At 36.9% G+C, this 21,973-nt stretch overlaps 2 protein-coding genes across 5 annotated transcripts in view; both read right to left on the bottom strand.

The window, feature by feature from the left end:
• IPO11 (importin 11) overlaps positions 1–21,973 on the bottom strand; it is a 74,983-nt gene that overhangs the window by 448 nt on the left and 52,562 nt on the right. For 3 of the 4 annotated variants that reach the window (XM_085213970.1, XM_085213971.1, XM_085213972.1), the window contains 2 exons: positions 9,481–9,576; positions 6,080–6,164 (listed from right to left, as the gene is read on the bottom strand). In XM_085213970.1, the coding sequence (XP_085070096.1) occupies positions 6,080–6,164; positions 9,481–9,576 (181 nt within the window). Of the gene's footprint in view, positions 1–6,079; positions 6,165–9,480; positions 9,577–21,973 lie in introns of those variants that run through there. The other variant, XR_014880611.1, reaches the window with a different exon arrangement.
• LRRC70 (leucine rich repeat containing 70) lies at positions 15,051–18,482 on the bottom strand. The gene is made up of 2 exons (XM_010725462.4): positions 17,951–18,482; positions 15,051–17,439 (listed from the first exon to the last, which is right to left on the bottom strand). Exon 2 carries the CDS (start codon positions 17,426–17,428, stop codon positions 15,500–15,502), a length of 1,929 nt encoding a protein of 642 aa, XP_010723764.1. The 5' UTR covers positions 17,429–17,439; positions 17,951–18,482; the 3' UTR covers positions 15,051–15,499.

The raw sequence follows: 21,973 nt of genomic DNA, 5'->3' as shown, positions 1-21,973 counted from the left end.
CTTTCTCTGTAGTTAATTGAGAAGCAAAAGAAAAAATGTCAATTTAAAGCTATTGGAAACAAGACTCAAACCATGAACCCAGTCTGCTGCAAGATCACACCCTTTTGTATGACAAAACAATTTCAAAGCTGCTTTGTTGACAGAGGAGCTACTCATGATTTAAAGTCAGAAGAGAGGGACACGGATGTCCCTCAGCCCACAAGTCTTGAAGAAGAGCAGGTAAGGGCACCTGGAATCACAAAAAAGTAGGATATTGAAATAAATACAAAGCTACTGCAGACAGATGAACACCTGCTTGCCTCAGTATCAAGCATTATTAACGCTGCAAAATCAGAAAGCACAATGTAATGCTAAAACTCAGAGCCTGCTGAGAAAGGAAACTTCCTGAGCTCCGATTCCCTGCAGAAATGGGCACATGCAGCTTGCACAACTACACTTTATTCCTTTTCAGTCTTTTTTCACAACATCTATGGCACAAGTCACAAGAAGTTACAACATTACCTTAGCAACCACCCCATAAAAACTTAGAGTGAAAAGCACAGAGGATTTTTTCTATACAAAAGGATACATTGAAATCCATTATATTTCAGTAATGTACTTTTTTTTTTTTTTTTTTTTTTTTTCAAATTTCCTTGCAGGGTTGAATCAGAGATAGGAAATAAGGCATTTAATTCTTCTCTTAATAGAAGCTATGGGATGTCATTAGCATCAGAGAGTTTATATCAAATGGGAATGCAATATAGAAAGCACTCCTTAGTTAATAAGCTATATGGCCTGACAAATATGGTTGAACATCAACACATCATCAGTAAGAGCAGAGATGCCTACAGAATGAAACCGAATCTTCACTTTTCCTTAACAGCAGCAATCATAGGTCACTCTCACCAAATGAGATGTGTCATTTTTTACTAACAATAACGGATTAATTCTGTAAAAAAACCTTAAAGAAAATTATTATACTGTGCTTTCATAAGTAATTCATACATGCCACTGTGCTGCATACTTGAGATAAAAAAAGCTGCAGTAGAACATAAAGAAAATACTTTCTGTTTTGGCATGATAGGAAAAAAGGAATATTTAAACAGGGAGTGGGAGACATTAAACTTCCAAGACTTACTTATTTACTAAATAATGCCATAGCCAAAACTAGTGAAAATGCTGACTGAAACAAGCACATGAACGTAACGCTTACTGTAGTATAAATAACTGTGTTTGCCTATTAGTGATTTCTTACGAAAATAAAAATGAAGTACAACACCTCAAAACATTATTCTTATCACAAAAGATAAGCACATTTTTATTATGGTTAACTTTCATATTGTAAACCTCATCCTTCCCTCTGTATTGCTAATAACACTCTCGTCTTAGCCTTTGATCCCTCACTGAATTCATGCTATTTAGTTATTTTACATTTCAAAGGTAAGATACAATCTTTTCAGCACGAGAAAGTGACCCTTCCTTTACTTTTAAAAACGATTTAAGAATACAAAGTGGACACAGACAATATCAGAGTTCTTCACAGATTTCAATGGGCCTTGGATTAATCTACAAATTAGTCACAGATCTAAGTATACAGAAAAAAAAGCCACACCCCAAACACAGCAGTAAATATTTTGCAAGTTTTACCACACAAAACTTGCTCATTTCACTTAAGACAATACCACTTATCTGTTTACTTTCCTCAAAGTACGAAGTCCTGAATTAACCAGTCTCTTTCTACACTGGGGTAAAGTAAAAAAGTGATCTGTGATTCAGTGATACTGAGCTCATAAAAACATATATTAGAGGCGTACTAAAAACACTGTAGGTCTATATGCTATATGCAATGCAAGGTCATGAATCACTCTTCATCTGTTCACATTTTCCTCGACATAATCACAATTAAAATAAGCTATACTATTATTTGGTAAATGTAGATTACATGAAATCATCATAAACTTCTAAAGCACTAAAACGACCTTTAGTAATTATTAGCTATGCAAAATAGTGAAGTGGGGTAGCAGTGGCAGGATAAAGAGATCGAAGAAAAGAATCCAGACCCTGTGCAAACACCAGGAAGTGATACTTCACACGGACCAAGATACTTTTTCCTCACATTTATGGCCTTGCAAAATCTTATTATCTTCACAGGGATTCCCATTTATCTTTTCAATATTGTCTTACTGGGTTTAAACTTTTGAGCCCTGCCACACAAGCTGCTGATTCAGCATTAGAACATGTAAGAGGGTACAAATCTATGCAGGAAGGGCAGAAACAGGACAGAAGACAGAAAGCTTTCTTAAAACAACTGCAGATTCTCTTTAGGTGGTTCCTCGTCTTCCTCTTTTCACTTCAACTATTTGTTCCCACCTTTGTTTCAGCAGAGGTATCTGCTACTGATTGTTGTGTGTGCTGGTACTGATACAGAGTGAAAGAAGATTCCAGTGCAGGTGGATGGAAGTGGTCTCAGGTATTTTATTTTTAATCCAGTTTTTCAAATCAAATCCTAGTGTGCTTTTAAAACCCAGTGTCAAACAATAACCACTGACAGTAACCTACCCAAATGATCTGTATAATCTGTGCTGCTGAAACCAGGACAATTCAAACTAAGTAGAAGTTTTCACAAACGTGAAGTTATCCAGAAAAATGTATACTGAGTGATATGATCTGGGATTCAGAATGAATTTCCAGATTATCATACCAACCAGCTTCTACTGCAGAGAACAGAGTAAGAACAGAATAAACATTCATAGTAGCTGAGAAAATGACAGAGAAAAGTCAAGCCTGAAATATATCAGGAGTAATCAGCTACTTCAGGCAACAAGGTAAGATGAACCCCTTATAACAGAGGCTTGAAAGGAGCAAGGATTTTCTAATGCTTAGGAACCTAGAAAACACATACATAGATACGTCTAGATTATGACATTAGTGCAGCTTCCTCTGCATTTGTTTTTATCTATGACAGCATGTTCTACATAAAATATACAAGGAACAAAGGCTGACAGCATGTTCAAGTTGCATATTAAAGATCAGCAGGTGGAAAGTCACAAGCAATTCCTTCAAGAGAAAAGGAAAGTAAGTGGCAATCCTCAAGAAAAACGTATTTTGTATGTAAAACATAGCATGAGTCATATCATTACAGGTTCTGGACCCTCACTGCCAAAGCACAGCCACTTCTCTTTAATTGCTGACAAAAACAATTACCCAAATGGCCAGTGACCTCACATTAAATGCAATCCCACAATATCACCTTCACTGGGACACTATCCTGCTGCACTGTATAATTTAGGATGAAAGAATGACACTAGCCACAGAATAACATGCTCTTCATTCTTCCCATATATTTACATTCATGGTAGCCCATATTAAAGCTAATGTGTCAAAACTACCAAATACATGCCCAAACTATTAAAGCCTACCTGTAAATATCAAATCAAGAGAAACTTATTAAAAGTGTTAGCCAAAAGAATATACTTCATTTCAGTATTTTCAACGAACACTAAGAACACAAAAGGAATGTAAATTTAAATTCACTTCATTTCTTTAAAATCTGATTACCAAATCCAATGCATGCACATCTATTTAAATCTATATTCGTAGATATCAACAAAGAGATCCTAGAGATCTCTCAATAAACACCTCTCTTCCCATGTATATTATTTTGACATGTGACACATATAACGTCTATTTCATATATACCTGTAGAGACATGGTATCTGTAGCTAAGTAGGAAACTCTCCAAATAAGATGGATGTGTACCTCAAGAAACTCAAAATCCCTAAGAATGAATACGTCATTTTGAAACAAGCACACAAATTCACTTAAACCTGTCAGTTGGAAGAATATCAAATTTAATTGAGTCCAGAGATGCTTTCAAGAGTAACTGAATTATGGAAATACATAATACATTTTCTTTAAGGCATTACAAGCCACCAGGAATTTCTCTTAAAGCATCACTATTAGCCAAAGTATATGCAAGACTTTCTGCAATTTGTTACAAAAGGATCTGTTTATTGATCACTCTGTAAAAACAAAACAAAACAAAACAAAGGCAGACAGCAGTTTAACAAAATGAGGTAGGTCAGTAAGAGCAACTGTGCACAACAGGGCTACACACATCTACTCTATCAATCAGTTCAACATTTTGCAATTACCCAACACCAGACCAGCTTATTCTACAGCATTTTTGTGCACTGCAGTTTTCTGTGCAAGTGAGGAACCAGTTTCCCTGAACTCTTACAAAACTGCTTCTGTTGTGAAACAGCCTTAGGTTACTAGAATTATAGAATCACAAAGTTGGAAACAACCTGTAAGATCATCTAGTCCAACCGTCTTCTCATTACCACTGCTACCACAAGCTACTAAACCATATCTCGTAGCTCCTCATCCAGATGCCTCTTGAACACTGCCAGGGACGGCGACTTCACCACCTCCCTGGGCAGGCCATTCCAGTGCCTGACACTCTCTGAGAGAAAAAGTTTTTCTTCATGTCTAACCTAAACCTCCTCTGATATAACTTGCAGCCATTTCCCCGGGTCCTGTTCGTTGCCTGGGAGAAGAGGCCAAACCCCTCTTCACCACAACCTCCCTTCAGGAAGCTGTAGAGTGCAACGAGGTCTCCCCTGAGCCTCCTCTTCTCCAGACTGAACAATCCCAGCTCCCTCAGTCGCTTCTCATAAGACTTGTGCTCCAGACTCCTCACCAGTTTTGTTGCCCTTCTCTGGACACGCTCCAGGGCCTCAACATCTTTCCTGTAGTGAGGGGCCCAAAACTGAACACAATACTCGAGGTCAGCCTCACCAGTGCTGAGTAGAGGGGGATGATCACCTCCCTGCTCCTGCTGGCCTCACTATTTCTAATGCAGGCCAGGATGCCGTTGGCCCTCTTGGCCACCTGGGCACACTGTTGGCTCATGTTCAGCCCAGCATCAACCAACACCCCCAGGTCTCTTTCTTCTTCACAGTCATCCAGCCACTCATCCCCAAGCCTATAGCGCTGCATGGGGTTGTTGCGGCCAAAGTCCGCAAAGTCCGCAGGACCCAGCACTTGGCCTTGTTGAACCTCATCCCATTCATCTCAGCCCAGCGATCCAGCTTATCTGGATCTCTTTGAAGGACTTCCCTACCCTCATGCAGATCCACACCACCTCCCAACTTGGTGTCATCTGCAAACTTACTGAGGGTGCACTCAGTCCCCTCATCTAGGTCGTCAAACAAATATATTAAACAAGATGGGCGCCAATACCGACCCCTAGGGGACACCACTTGTAACAGGTTGCCAGCTGGACTTAACTCCATTAACCACTACCCGTTGGGCACAGCCCTCTAGCCAGTTCCTTATCCAAAGTTACCCAAAGAAGTGTATACTTGTCCAGACCACGGGTAGCCAGTTTCCCCAGAAGAATACTGTGAGAGACCATGTCAAAGGCTTTGCTGAAGTCTAGGTACACTACATCAACAGCTCTTCCGTCATCTACCAGTCTGGTCACCCAGTCATAGAAGGAGATGAGGTTGGTCAAGTACGACCTGCCCTTCATGAACCCATGCTGGCTGGGCCTGATCCCCTGGGCACCATGCATGTGCCGTTTGATCTAACCCAAGATGATTTGCTCCATTACCTTCCCCGGTATCTACATCAGGCTAACAGGCCTATAGTTCCCTGGATAATTGGGTCAGCTGCGCAATCTATGGGAAGTCCACAGAGAGTTCTCTACAGTAGAAAAAGGTTTTATGCAGGCATACAGTTCTTCAAGCAAAGGACACAATTCAGTATAATAAGAGTCTGTTTTAAATTTGGAAAACTTGATCAGCCACAACATTTTGATAAGATTTATCCTCCTGCATTTTTCAAAAAACCTTCTTCGCAATGTTCAGATTCTATGAGTAGATTATATTTACTTTGGCAACATTTTCTAAGACTCAAAAGGAATGCAGAAGCATAGATGTTCTGGCTGCAAACTTTGTCATCAGAGCCTTTTCTTTCTTTTGATTCAAGAGATGAATTCAAAAAGAAAAAATGAACCAAGTCTAAAGGCAAAGAATTTTGTCTGGGATGAGTGAATTACCTAATTAGTTATAACTGAGTAACATCTAAAGCTTACCAATTTTTTCCTTTTGTCTTGTTCTGTGGGAGGTTCCTCATCTTCTGTAACTTTGGGCTCTTCAAAATGAGACAGCAGCAGGCAGCTAAGAGTGGGAATAAAAATAGCTTGAGTACACACTGCCATTAAAAGTTACTTTAAAACATTACTAAAAACACAGGATGCAATCAATTATATATACTTTGTTCTTAATTGAAAATAGGAGCTACACTTCATGGGGAAATAGCTATCCTGAAATGATGACACGGGTATATTAAAACTAATAGAATTGCTCAGGTTGGAAAAGATCTTCAAGATCATTGAGTCCAACCACATCCTAACCGTACTACCCTAACAACCCTCCACTAAATCATGTCCCTGAGCACCATATCCAAGTGGTTTTTAAACACATCCAGGGATGGTGACTCAACCACCTCCCTGGGGAGCCTACTGCTCTTATAACTTCAGAGATTAATGCAGGCTGAAAAGTTCTCCAGCAAAGCCATGTACCAGAAATGCAGCAGTCAGAATTCCAAATAAATCTGCAGAAATCAGATTGTTGTGAATGTTTGTAATGTTGTTTGAACATCAGAAATTTTGACCTAATAATCTCAGTCTGATATTTTAGTTTGCAGCAGTGCAAGAAAAGAGGCTTTTGAAAGGGTTGCTTTCAAAAACCACCGTCCAACTGAATAAACCTCAAAGGAATCTTGCTTTTTACCATAGAACACAATGATCTCCTAAGGATATCTTCACTAGCACAGAAAAATATTAGTTTTCAGTTTTACAGAGAGATGCTAAAAATAAACTTTTTTTTTCCTGTATCTGATGCTGACCAGAGGAAGAGAATGCATATGTTTAGTGAGTCTAAGTGACATTTATCATTTTTGCAACTTAATTGAGATGTCCATACTTGATAGAAAAGCGAGATGCTCTGGCAGAACTCTCAGTGACGACCATTTCTAAAGTGTCACTCCCATAATTAAACTGAATTTCTATTTCCTTAGTATAGGAGAGTGAACAATTTTCATATCCCAAGCAAAATTTTTTAGTATTGTGTACATTAAAATGTTAATGGGTAGAATTTTGCTTTCTTATTCAAGTAACAGGGCAAGAGATTGCACGCTGGAGAATAAAGAAAAATAGGTAGGTTGTGTTAAATATCATATACGTTATTTTAGCTTACCTTCAGACATGCAACAATTTTCCAAACAAATAAATACCCTTAAGTACAAGTGCTTTACAATATACTACCTATTTTATATTCCAATAATAAAATGAGAATTAAAAGAAAAACTTGCCATTTTTGGCTGGGTGTATCAATTCAGAAATCTTTTCAACAACTTCAAGACTCAGGTATAGAAAGTATGCAAATACGTGGGCTGCTCCGAAAGCAATGCCTCCTTTCTAATTACTTCAGCCCATGGCTTCCATAGGGTTCCTAAGGTTGAATCTTCCCACCAATATTCTGTTACTTTAAAAATGGATGTAAAACCATTCAAGTGGCAGTAACTTGCAACCATAGGTAGTTACGTGGCAGGAAGAACAAACAATCCACATTTACAGACATACATTATTAATCCATCTTGGCCCTACACTCCTGTACTATATATTCTACTAGCAGGGGAAAAGTTTCTGCAGCTATAGTCAAATTATTTGTTTTTGTTGTAAGGGATAACTGTTACTAGAATAAAATGAAAAAATAAAAAAAAAAGTTGATTCTTCATGAAAAGTTAAGACTTGCATTGTTTATATATTCAGTTCTCTATTAACATATGCTTAGAACTCTATGAGAGCCTTTCTAAACAATACAGCAGAACAGTCAAATGGTAACATAGAAGCAAAGGAATTACATATTAAGAAAAAAAAAAAAACAGCAAATCTTGTCTCTTCTTTCCTACAAATAGCATGGGACTCTGCAACTCAGCATTAAGAACAAACAAAAATATAAAAATGTCAAAATATACAAAATAATATTATCTCTGAGGTCTGAAAAAAAGCCATAACCACAAAGAATAACTGTAAGAATTAAATAAGGAAGCAATAAAATTTTTAAAAGTGCAAGATCATGACACTGACAAACATGCATTTTTATTTAGAATTGTTGAGACAATATTAAAACAACAGAAACTTCCCCTTCCAGAAGACCTGAAGTCCATAAAACTTTCTTGCAATTGGCATTGTAATGATAACTAGAGCTTCTAGAAACTCCATCTCAGTTTAAGTCAGGACACTAAAATCATCTTTGTGTCCTGATCAAAATCCCATCCATAAACCAGGGAGATCTTTATCTCTGTCTTTGTGTTTGAAGAGGCTTTTCCACAGCCTCACTGCACCAATACAACAATTTCATTAAGTTTCTAGTGCAAATGTGTTTGGGATCTGCTTATACTCAAGCCAATGCTATCACTTCATTTGTACAGTTTTCCTTGTGCATGCTTACTCTTACTTCATCCTTCACAGACTGTAGCTCTAGCTTGCTTCTGTCTTAACTTTCCTGTGCTAAACATATATGTTCTTTTAATCTTCCACCTAAAGAAGCTGAGTATTATGATGATCAGTGGGATCCACTGTCAAATTTTTTTCTGTCCTTGCTCAAGCTTAAATACAATCTTCAATGTGGAGACACACAATAGCACACATTGCTCCAGATACTTTATTTATTTTCAGATTACTTTAAAATTTTTAACACAAATGCCAAAGCCTTTTGTACATGTACACTGGCATCCGTCCACATAAACATGTCCCTAGTTCAGTGAGTCAGTAAAAAAAAAAAAAAAAGCAGTGTCCAGAGGTTGGAATGAATAATAAGAAGTTCTACAGGTATTCAAGCTTAATATACAAAACTAACCCTGACAAAGTTTTATTACTTTCCAGTACTGACAGAAAGCAACACATTTAGAAACAGAAGGGATTTTACTGCATTGACTCTGATAGTAATTAAAGCACAGCATCAAAGAATATTCTCAGGCTTTGCAGTTAAATATTCTACACTGATAAATAGAGAAAAATGCCTAGCATGGGTCAGCCAGCATTCTGCAAGAAATTCAAGAGCGTAGTTCAGGTTTAGTGTGTGTAGACCATTCAGACACTTGCAAGAAACCAATTTCTTTTAAGGGGAGGTGAAATTAAAGCATGCGTAAGGACTGTATCAGCTGGCTTGAGGGCCAGAAATTATCTCCTTAAGCATTTAGCACATTTAGCACAATGTGCTCTATCACCAGGGAATTATCTGAAAATCAGAAAATGTTTGATTTTTAGCACATAGTAAATACTGTTCTTAGAATATATTATGTCTATAGGGATATCCCGCAGAGCAGACTCCTATAAGCACATTCAACCACCTATGGATATTTTTTGTCAAAACATTACATATTTAAAACTCTTACTATTGTAAAACCCAAAAATCATTTTTCACTTACTCTTTATAAGTTCCTGTTTCAGGATCTTCAGTCATAACATCATACAGACTTTCCAATGTAACGTGGATGATACCACAAAATTTATCTTGGATAACACTGGAAAAGAAAAGGAAAGTGACTTCGCTAAAGTAACTGGACAGGGAATTTGTTCAGTAACCATAAGGCACATTTACCAAGCAGTGTTTTAATTGCTCACCACTCAGACAAGCATGCTATCAAGCAGCTAATTCCAATTTTTTTTTTTTTATTACATAAGGGAACCAAAGTTGCAAACTCATGATAGAAGCATTTTATTAGAAAGAAGTGCCATGTGTTGTTGAAAATTTAGAAAGGTCAGTGTCCTTGCTTCTGCTTCTAATACATCTGCATATTTTCTAACATCACTATCTGTTGCAAAAGGAACAGCATATAACACTAGTACATTCTTTCTTGCATTCTCTATTCAGCCTTATGAGCGTTTCTTTAACCTCCTGGACAGGTTAATGACATTCCATAATCAGGTGAAAGGTATTTCCACCTACGAAAGCAAATTTTCTTAATTAGAAAGGTGGAAGCACGTTTCAGCTCTTCTTAAGCGCAGCTAACTCCTGTCATTTGAATTACCAGACCAAAGAGCTGGTAGATAGCACCAAGGACTGAAAAAAATAAGGAAATAAAGATGAGCACCTTCCTTTCTCCAACAGAAGCTGAAGGCCAGGTTGGATACTCCAAGCATCCCCAAATTACACCAATCTCCTAAATCATTTAGACACACATTCCTGCCTTGCGAATTCGCATGCCTGTAGTGTGAGAAGGGCATGAAACCATGACCTCCCAGACTCCCAGATGAAAAAGCAGGTACCAGCATCTTCTAGTTAAGGGAAAGCTGCTCTTGATTGCTGTCACTTCTGCTGAATTCCCTGCTGTTCTGAGTTTGGCTATCAATGTACAGATTCTTAGTACGTAAGCTACAGAAGGATTCAGGCACTCTGCAAGTGAACAACAGTTTCAGCTATTGGCAAAGAAATGGAAAAGTCTGATCAGTGATGGTAAATAACTCTTTTATGTGTCACTGCTATTAATGATTTCAATTAGCACAATTTCAGGGTTCATTTTTCCCAGAGATGGTTGCTGCAGACATACAAAATCTTAAATACGTAACATTGCAAAACAGATGCATTGGGGAAAAAAAAAGCCTATCAAGTTTTGAATATTAAGTCTATTAAAATATTTATTTAAACTTTGTTTTTATAAGATTATGATTCAGCTCATGATCATTTTGTTTTCAAATGAAAATTTTTCATAAATTTTATTCAGCTATGGTCAATTGCCAGGAATAGAACTATATTTGAACGCTGAAAGCTGAAACTCCAACACTTTCAGGGATGAAAACTGATGGAATTTTCTCCAGTCTGGCCTCTTATTGTTGCCATTACATTTTAGAAAAGACTTTGCCCCTTGCCAAACAGCTTCCCTATCTCATCCAAAGCAGAAAGCAAACAATCTAAAGAAAATGAGCACTGCCTGTTTAGCAGACTGCAGAATAAGCCCTCAGAGTTAAGAATTTCTTCAGTTGAGTTAGATTCCTACAAAGCACACTAAAGCTTTTTTCCTCATACTTCATCTCTTTTCCTTTAACAATATACATCTAGGAAAATCCCCATTAGAGTGGCTAGTATTTTCCATTGTAAGAAAGGAAACAGCTGTCCTCACATTCCTTTCAAAAGAGGATGTGGGGAATTCAACCAAGAACACTCCACCTCGGAGGAGTACGCTGCGCTCTGTAAGTATGCACCGTTTTAATTAATAGCGTAGTTCTATCAGCTACCTGGTAGCTGAATTTGTTCCTTTCAAGCCACATGAAGAACATCTAATTGCCAGAGGAACTGCATAATTTTACTTGGAGGGGAGAGAAGAGAGAAAAATGTTTAATCCAAAGTAGGCACAGCCTTTTCATCTGTTGCAAGTGCTAATTATGGTCAATCTATACAAGGGGGGTTATGTTAATTAACCAAAATATAAAAAAGTAAGCACAGTGCTCATTAATTAATTTATTTTTCTTCTTTTTCCTCTCCACCAGGCTTGCAGACTAATAGGAAAAGTAGAAAGGGAGGGAGGCCTTTCAGTTAACTCGTGTATCCAGTGATCTGTGATATATCCAGAAGAAACTGAAGAAGGTGGCTAAAAATTCAAAATACAGCTCCTGATAATTAACTGCAAAGCATGCTGAGAAATCAGAGTTTTCTTTACTTGAAAATGCTATTTTTATCTTATAGCATAAAATAGAGATGTTCTTTTACTTCTTTTTGAAGTGAGTAATAGAAATGTAATGGTAATTTTCCTGAGGAAAGCAGTGCCACAGAATACAGAAGGCCTTTCAAAATAACCTAACAGCTACCTGCAGTTTTCAGTGAAGATAAAACCATCCTTTTTCCCTTCCTCTCCTTTTTCTCTTGAAAGGAGACAGTTTCTTCCTATCAGACATTCCCTGAAACGTTTATCAAGCCCAAAATCATTAAACAATAGAACTATTTTTAGAATGTAAGACATATGCTGGGGGGAAATAAAGGCAGCATATGTTTACTGTGATTTGAAAAAAACAAAACCACAACCAAAAAAAACTTGGGCTAAAGTTCAGCGGCAACACAATGAGATATCAGGTGTCATTTTCATGGAAGAAAGGGAAAGAGCCTTGCAAATAAAGGAAATCTCTTTTTAGAAGTCTAAAATTAGACTGGTTGTTTTAAGAAACATGCTGGAAAGTTCTTAAGAGCGGCTTCAGAAACGAAACGGACAACATATTTTGCTGAACTTTCATTGCAAAACCAAACAGTTAGTACTATCCATACAAAAAATCTCAGCTCAGGATGAAGGCAGCATTTAAGCAGTTCCACCTTTCAGTTGCATCTAATCAAGGTCAGCAGCATAACAAGTAACAGCATAAAGTTATAACTGATTTTCTAACTACCCCAAGGTCCTTAAGTTATCGGGACAAAGCCTAGTTCGGTACACATCAAGAATTATCAAGAGACAGGCCTGGAATTAGAGGTTTACAGCTTGCATGAAGTTGCTAGTCAGGATTTAAACCAGTACAGGATCCAGTTCCAAAGATACAGTTAAGACCTTATTTTTGTAATCACAAAAGGGATCTTTCATGTTACCTACTTAAAAAAATAATAATAATAATAATCACCTTGTCTATAATAAAAAAATGCACCAAACCTATTTATGACAGCTTGAACATGAATGTTTTTCATTTCAAAATTTGCATAGTCTGTGAGATAAAAGAAAGTTCTGCCATGTCCAGCTCATTAAAGCTATCTATTCAAAATTTTTACCCAGTGTTTTCTGCGACAACTACCACTACAACAACTTTGGATTTCAGTTAAATAGCATAGATGATAACAAATTGCTAGTAGTATGTAAATAAATAGTCCTCCTGTCTCCTATACATTTTTCTTGGTCTACCAGAAAGGGACAAAACATTCTTATTGGCAAGCATACCTGCTTGCAGATATACCTTTCTCTTCTAGACATTAAAAGGAAGCAGTAGAAAAGCAGAGATTTTCTCTTTTGCCAGGATGAAGCAGCAAGAATAGAGAACGGGACTAGCTTCATATCTTTACTGGTGTTAATTCAAGATTATTTATTCTTATTTCATTAGCAATGGGAAGAGATTGAAGGCGACAAGTGGAATTTACTTTACATGTGCTATGAGTAATGTAAATGATTATTTTTTTTCTCCTCTAGATGCTGTGCAGTGCTATGGAGCTCCTAAAAAGATAACGACATCTAAGATAGCATTTCCAGGGGAATCCTATGGCTGACTGTAAACTTGATAATGAGCTTTACAAATGAGAATCTAATAAGAGACTGTGACTAAGTGGAAGTCTAGAGACCATTTTGCTTCATGTGGGCAGGCACTACTGAGACTTCTGAATTCTCTATTCTCCAGTGATTTAAACAGACATACGAACCACACACAGCCACAATATTCCTGTTTCCTAGTGTGAACATTTAACTTGGCAGTTACTAACTGCCAAACAAGAACTCCACTTTCCTACGATTACACCCCTCAATTTCTTTGTACAGCAAAGGTGGAAATTTTTCACAAGTTGCTTATTGGAGGATGACTCCTTTCCATAAGATGGCTTCGATTGTCCCAGCAACACTTACAAAGATGATGCTGGCAGTATCAATTTCATTTAGACTGCACCACTGGAAATGATAGGACACACATCTGGAAGATGATTCCTACAGAAGCCTGTCAGTGAAAAGGAAACACCTTCAGAGGGAACTGTGGTCTTTTGCTGAGAACAGCTAAGGAGCATGCAGTCTCCCAGGTTTGAGAATTTTTTGTCTTGTTCTGTCTCAGCCCTCACCCACTCCCTATGAAATCCTCTCTCACATGGGCACATCAGCATTACTACTTAAGAAAACCTAGTTAATTAGTTTTGGCTAGAATGATCATCACTCAGGTGCTAATAAAGTCCGTTACTTCTGAAGACAGCCAAATAGAACTGAAAGTTTACAGATAAAGAACTTAAGACTACCAAACTTACTACTGTAGAATTACACACAGTGTAGCTGTTACTAAATGAAAACAAAAACAAACCGAAAACACAAAAAAGCCCAAAAAACTTAACACTTGCCACAACCAATTACGTAGGAAGCTTAGGGGTTAAGGAGTAAAGCACTGTATCGGAGCTAAAAATTAAGCATGAATTTGAGAGTAATTAGCATTTTCTCCCCTTAAAAAACAAACAAACAAAAAAAACACACTACACTTAATATTTATGTCTATAAAGGTATATATAAAACAAAGTTTCTAGTCACAAAACTCAAAACAGTTTAAGCTTTTGCCCAACTAGCAGAATTAAGTGTTTCATAAGATAGGAATAGTTCACCTATTAAACATTAAATTACAGTAAAATACAGCACTACAATACAATGAAAGTAAATCTCAACAAAAGTTAGATTTTGTTACATCCAATAGAAAGACATAGCAAGCAACAACAGAGGCACACAGTGTAGACTTCCACATTCACCACTGTAATAGTATAGGCAAGGTCTACATTCATACTGCCAACAGAAAATATCTTGTCATTCCTGGAAATGCACTGGAAACAGACAAACGGGGTGATAAGGAATGCAACAACATGGCCATGCACATTAGCTATGCTGGCAGAAGTCTGGCTAGAGCCAGAAACCCTAAAGCATCCCACACATCCATATTCTAAATAAAAATGAAAAAGTTTAAACACATGCAAACTACATGGTTTGCATAATACCCATCATTTCAAGCACAATCCTAGAATGTAGTCTTCTCTTAGAAAACATATTTTGACCTAACACTTCAAAATACACAAATACTTAAGTATCCTCAATAGATTTCTCCAGTTTATACCCCTCATCTAGCCAAAGACTCCCTCAAACTTCACTATGTAGATGACATTATCTTTTTACAGACAATAATTAACCATTTCCATTATCAGAGATATTACAAATGTTATCAATTTCTGAATCCAGTATTTACCTTCCATATCAACTCCTAATAAGTTATGACCACAAAATGATACAAACACAGACTATTAAAAATCACATTTTAATATATCCGTTATACAGACTGAGTACAGGAAACTGTGTACGCAACAAATACATTAAGCATTGCTCTCTTTTCATTCTCCAGGTTTCTTGGCTTTACTAGTTACCTTTAATTCAAGTTAGCTATGTAATTACTACAGAAACTTAATACTCATAAGTACTGCAAAATAAATAATATGAACATTCTCTCTACTGAACACATACTTGCACTACAGGTGAAAGAATCCTACAACAGGAACATAGGTAATCCATATCAGGTTTAAATGACATTTAATAAAAATCAATGAACTTTAGAAAATTGAGAAAGCAAATAAACCCAAATTACACTATTTTCCACAATTCTATCAATCAGCTGATTTTTTTTAGAAAAATCAAATTCTTGACTTCTTGACATTTCAGATTGGAGTAAAATTAACATCAAATCAACGGAAGTAAATTACAATGATGAATGCTCAAACAATATGACCTGTGCCTGACTTTCAGATGCTGTTCGCTTGAGTAGCCTAATTTGGTCCAATTCTGAATCTCCTACTGAATTATCAGTTAGAGACTGCACCGCGTCATTTATGTTGTATCTGCCAGGTTGATAAAACCCATAATATTCTATTCGCTTCTCCCCTGAGTTTTCCAGCACTTTTAGTTTCTGTCTAAAGTGAACGATTTTGTAGGTTAGGAACAAGATCACAGCACAAGCCAGAACGAAAAAGGCTAGCAAAACATCAAAGGCCTGATTCAGCTTTTCAACCTGCTGTGTACAAAGTACGGATGTCTGTAAGGATACAGGAGCAGCATCTGTTGGAAACAAACTTCTTACTTCTGTGGTTCCGGTAACAGTTATAATCTGTGCTGGTATTTGTACTGGTAAAACTGATAGTATTGTAGGTGCCTGTGAAGGAGTTTCAGCAGCAGTGTTTTCTCCATAAGGCAAAGGGCTAGCAGATGTAACTGCAGTTCCTTCCCAGAGAGTAATGTACTTCGTATCTGCCTTAAAAAACTGCTCAAATGGACTGCGCCTGTTTCCCTTATGCCATGCCATCAGCAAAGTGGTAGGGCTGTGATGGGTATCTGCAGATTCTAGATTCCAGGCTGCTTCTGGGCTGGCAGTGAGGCTACTGCAGTTTGCAAACAGAGTCCACTTGAAGTAACTCAAAGGCCTGCCACGCATGCTGAGGGGATTCTGACAAAGAATTTTAACAGAAATGGGAGATGATGCCAGCCACTTAAGTAACCCAAGCATTTTGCAGCTACAGTTCCAAGGATTATAATTTACCTGTAGATGAGTTAAAGACACTAAGGGTTTAAGCACTTTAGGTTGCAATTCTGTAAGATTATTAAAAGCTAAATTGAGAATGTTAAGTGACTGCCCCATTTTTTCAAAGACACTGTCACCAATATTTGTTATTTTATTTCGGTCTAACTGCAGATACTTTAAACTGTTCAAAGAAGTAAAAGTGCTAGAATTTATATTTTCTAAATCGTTATAACTTAAGATTAACTGACTAAGGTTGCTTAATCCAAAAAATCCGTTTACAGCAATATGTTTTAGCTTTACACTTTTTAAAGACAGATATCTAAGCTTGTTAAGCCCTTTAAATGCAAAACGCTGTATTGATCTAATAGGATTGTGAGATAAAGAAAGTCTTTCAAGATTTCTGAGCCTTCCAATGGCATTTGATGGCACAAGTGTTAAGTTGTTACCTTCAAGGAACAAGTATACAAGGTTTTCAAGATGACAAAATGCTGCATCTGATATCCGTGAAATCTTATTATTGGCTAGGTTAAGTGTTTGAAGATTTCTCATTCCCAAGAAAGTTCCACTTCCAAGGATACTGAGACGATTTCTTTGAAGTGTTAAATATCTAACAGAAAGGAGATCGCTAAATAATCCTCGGGAAACAAAAGCTATTTGATTATTCTGAAGGTATAAATAATGAAGATTGGAAAGACCTTCAAAAATTCCTGGATCCAGGCGTTTAATATTATTGTTATTTAGATGCAAGTAGCAAAGTTTAGGAAGATCCACAAAAGCTTTTGGGTGTACATACGAAATACTGGAATTATCCATGTAAAGTGCAGCAAGTCTCTGAAGGCCTGTTAATTCATTTGGAATGACATGTGATATATTATTCCCACTGAAGTATACAAGAACTGTAGTTTTAGGGAAGTTCCGAGGGATGCTTGAAAGACCCAAGTTACGACAGGTAACTTGCCTCCCTGTGCAGAGCTGGCACACAGCTGGACAGCCAAGAACCTCCTTCTGGAGCAGCAACAAAAGAAAGCCACTAAGGAGATGCAGGAATGCTCCTGTGCAGGGTGAAAAACTTTGTAGTCCACACATATCCCTGTCTTTGGCCTTCTCACTCATTTCTGACTTTGCTAGTAGAGATAAAAAAAGTTTATGAACATTATTCATGTGAAATTGTAGGATTCTTTAAAAAAAAAAAAAAAAAATTATACAAGTTTTACTTTCAAGATTGGTACTTTAAATATATTATCTTATGAGGCCAAATAAGCAATTTCAAAGTAAAACTTAAGTTTATCGTGAGTTTGAACTATATGGAAAAAAAAAAAATTCAACATAAATGAAAAGTGAAACAAATCACTGCCAAAACAGCAGATGATTCTACGATATGATCATAACATTCTATGAGACAGCCAAAATAGCTGGAAAATACTTAATTGATTAAAGAATAAAAGCTGCCAAAATAATGACTTCTAGTAAATTCACAATACCGTGTATTAACTATTTTAAGTAGTTAAAAATAACAAGGAACTTTTTCAATAACTTTCAAGTAGGAGTGCCAGCAAGTTTCCTTTCATTTACAGCTTGAATTTTGCCTTTTACAAAGTTGAATTACATTCAAAAAAAGCAGAAACAACTCCTTACCCTAAATCTGAAGTTCATTATTTCTGTTCTTTCATTGTTTTGCAGTTTGTTAGGCTGTTACAGCTGACAATACCCATCTGCGAAACGCTTGGAAAAGTGATATTGCTGTGTAACACACCTCTCACATTTTGCCCCTGGATTTGCAACTGTTCATTCAGGAAACTAAGTAAGAAGTAGTTAAAGTGAGGTTGCCATGGATACAGGAAACTGTCAGACAGGAAGCCATTTTATCTGTGCTTCAGAAGTATTGTTGGAAAGGAAATCTCAACTAGCAGTTTCTAGAAAACCAAGAATTATCTTAATCTTCAACTGCTGCCTTAAAAAAAAAAAACTTTTTTTTTTTTTTTTAAGTAGGAGAGCTCTAGAAAGGTTTGTCAAGATAGTTAGATATTTACAATACAGCATATCTATTTGTAACAGTACTGCTGCGTTATCTGTAAATTCTTGTATTTTCCAGACAGAAAATAAAATATTTTATTATATAAACAGCAACTTATACTGTTCCATCTGCGTGCATAACAAAACTGCTCTTCGTTTAAGTGCAGTACTGCAAAACGGAGAACCTTGATGTTTGGAAGGCAAGGCCTAGAGAACCACTGCCATGGCATCTCAGCCATGCCAGCCAGGCAAACCCCCTCAGCCGAGCCAGGAAGCCTCAAAAATCTTGGATGTGAGAATTTCGTGATTGTCACTGCATGGAACATATACATTACATACATAATTTAAATATACATTTACGCACATGCATATTATGTATTTATAATATATTTCTAAGCTGCACCTCAGACTTGATCCAGGCACACAGCTATGTTTCGTTTTAGGCCATGTTTTTTAAGCTAACTTGTCTGCGCAGCTCGAGGTATACTATAAAAGCCACAGCCCAGATTCATGGCTTCAGTTCCCTTCAGTGTCCCTTGTGCAGATGAGGACTTAGTGCACGTGTATACTGTAAATAGTCCCTTTACTTATGGACCAGACATTACATCCTCAGCTTATCTGTCACAGGACTGAGCACTAACAAAGTTCAGTGACATAATCTAAAGAGGAAAGGGGGAAATAATAAAAATAGATGCAAAATTAGAGGTGAACCCTAAAAACAGCACTGTAACTAAAAAAACAAAAAAAAAACAAAAAAAAAAATTTGTACTGACATGAGACAATTAGTTTGGCAAAATGGTGATGCTAAAGTACATTTACAGCCATAGTCAAACAAAAGACACTACAGTAGTATCAAAGAATAAGTTCACATAAGGGGCAAATGTCATTCAACATCTTTGACTACAATAATCCAAGCCTAAATACAGGAAGCACACAAGCAAGTGAAACAGAATAGATGGACAAGTCAAACTTTAGAAGCAGAAGTCTGAAATTCTGTCAAAAGAAACTTACATTTCAAAAACTTGACAAAAAAATATTCTAACCATAAACGGTAGCATTTTTTTAAATGTTTGAAATGTAAAATACAAAACAATGTCAACCAAAATTCTCCTGTGTTTTTCAATTAGAGCTGGCCAAAAGTCCCTAGAATTGAGATGGAGAGTAAAGTTTAAAAAAATAACCATTTAATGATCTTTAATTCTAGCAGTGTTAATTTCCTTTAAAATATGTAATAAAAACCAAAATCAGTAGAACCAGTAAGACTGATCAGTGGTCCAATTTAAGCACAGCCTGTATCAAACAAAACTCATAATTTGCATAGCATTTAGTTCTTTACTCTGAGACCATTAAACCAATAGCAAAACACTGTTCTTTGGAATTAACTATTCATTTTCAAATTTGACTTTTCTTTTGGTATGTTTTACATAGTCAATTATGTAAAGTAAAATAGATAGGCATATTATCCTTAAAACATTGAATAATGAAATAGCTATCTACAGCCTCTGTGATGGTAAGGGAAATATTCAAAATATGGGAAAGATACTTTCAAGCGTTGCTGCCTAATCGGTGGAGGGAGGAGGTGGGGAGGGGAAGGAAGTCTTCATTTGCTGCTTCAATAACTGAAAATTCCTGTTTTCCACTGAGCACTGTTGGACTCTCATATAATAGCAACTGTAACTGTTATGAAGGGGAGACACAGAAGCAGACACAGAAGCAAACATTTCTGCTTAATAAACTCACAATACAAAACATTTATACATGCAAATGTACCACAAAAAGGTTAGAAACAATCTTTGTAATTTAATTTCCTTTTTATCCTTGGCAGTTTTACTATTAAATAGAAAGGCAGAATCAAAGAGGACTTGCAACATACTGAGAAAAAAGGAGAAAACTACTGAATTACTTTTCCATTGAGGATAAGAAAATACATATGTCTCCCTTTCATAAATTTTACTTCCCTTTAGAATCTAGGAAAATGACAGAAAGGGCTTATGAAACTGTAAGTTCACTTGGAAAGAAAGTTTCTCACCTTTCAGTAAACGGTTATTATAGCAATTAAAAACATTAGTTATGCCAATCAACAAGAAAAGACAAAGTATCCAAAGAGTAAGCCTGTGAATAAAATACTAACATAAAAAAGACCAGCCATCAATGAGATGGATGTGATATGCTGAAAAAAACTGTATGTGTGGCTCTAGCCTCCACTATTCACTACAATATTTAGTACACTGTTCAAACCAGGTAAGAATTATAAATACAGATGCAATTAAACATCAAAGATATAAAAAAAAAATGGATTAAATAATTCCCAAATTTCAATCACTGTAACTAACTTTCTGGAACCTGATGTGGCTCAACAAGTGCAACTTAGGATCACAGAATCATAGAATGGCCTGGGTTGAAAAGGACCTCAAAGATGATCTAGTTTCAACCCCCCTGCTACGTGCAGGGTCGCCAACCACCAGACCAGGCTGCCCAGAGCCACATCCAGCCTGGCCTTGAATGCCTCCAGGGATGGGGCATCCACAACCTCCTTGGGCAACCTGTGCCAGTGCATCACCACCTGCTGAGTGAAAAACTTCCTCCTAATATCTAATCTAAACCACCCCTGTCTCAGTTTAAAACCATTCCCCCTTGTCCTTGTTGAAGGACAAGGAGAGTCCTGCACCTGGGGAGGAATAACCACATGCGCATCAGAACAGGTGAAGGGATGACCTGCTGGAGAAGTGCTCTGCAGAGAAGAACCTCAGTGTCCTGGTGGACAACAGGTTGGCCATGAGCCAGCAGTGTGCCAAGAAGGCCAATGAGATCATGCAGTGCCATTGGCAGCACGGCCAGCAGGTCGAGAGAGGTGTTTACGTATGAGTGAGCACACATTCAACTTGATAAATAGAAAGAGGAGTGGGAGACAGAACATTAGCTTCAAAAGTAGGCCCGTCTTTCTTCATTGGGATGATATAAACAGTTAAGTAACAAATTTTGACTTTACAAAGGAATACATAACAGCTCTGAAGGAGTGTATCATAATAGGCATGTTCTTGCCATTTCCTAAATTCCATATCGACAGCTTCATGAAAGTTTTTCTAACAAGTAACTTTAATGAATGACAAAGAAAAATTAGCTTCTGTAATAACCTAACGAAGATTTATAATTGCACGCTATAAGTACTTGTACTCGCAGAACATCAATTATAACTGCCAGAAATCATACTGGGTGACATATCAGATTTGATACACAGCAAGAAAATGCAGACATCCATTTACATGAAGATTAGATAAGAGCTGAACAAACCTCAAAAACACCTTTGGCTTTTAACCTTTTCCTCGCAACAGTTTTGAATCAATAGAAGTATGAACACTGGAATACTATTCAAGCTACTCAAGTGCCAAAAATGACAAAGAAAAAATATAAGAAATTCATAGGCTCAATATATCAAAAGTTGCCTCTATTTTGGAGCTATACTACTCATTCTACATGGTAAGCCCAGTGAGAATGATCTTTAAAATTAGCCAACTGTTTTGGAAGGCACTTCCAAGAATTCACAGCACAAAGAAATTAAGAGCAGAATAAATGTACAGGCAAATTCTTAAAAGAATAATCTTCAGAAACATTACATCACTGGAAGAAGCTTATTAAGAAACTACT

Source organism: Meleagris gallopavo, chromosome Z (assembly GCF_905368555.1).
Source record: "Meleagris gallopavo chromosome Z, MGAL_WU_HG_1.1, whole genome shotgun sequence".
Classification (NCBI taxonomy): domain Eukaryota; kingdom Metazoa; phylum Chordata; class Aves; order Galliformes; family Phasianidae; genus Meleagris; species Meleagris gallopavo.
This window is presented reverse-complemented; position numbering and strand designations above follow the sequence as displayed.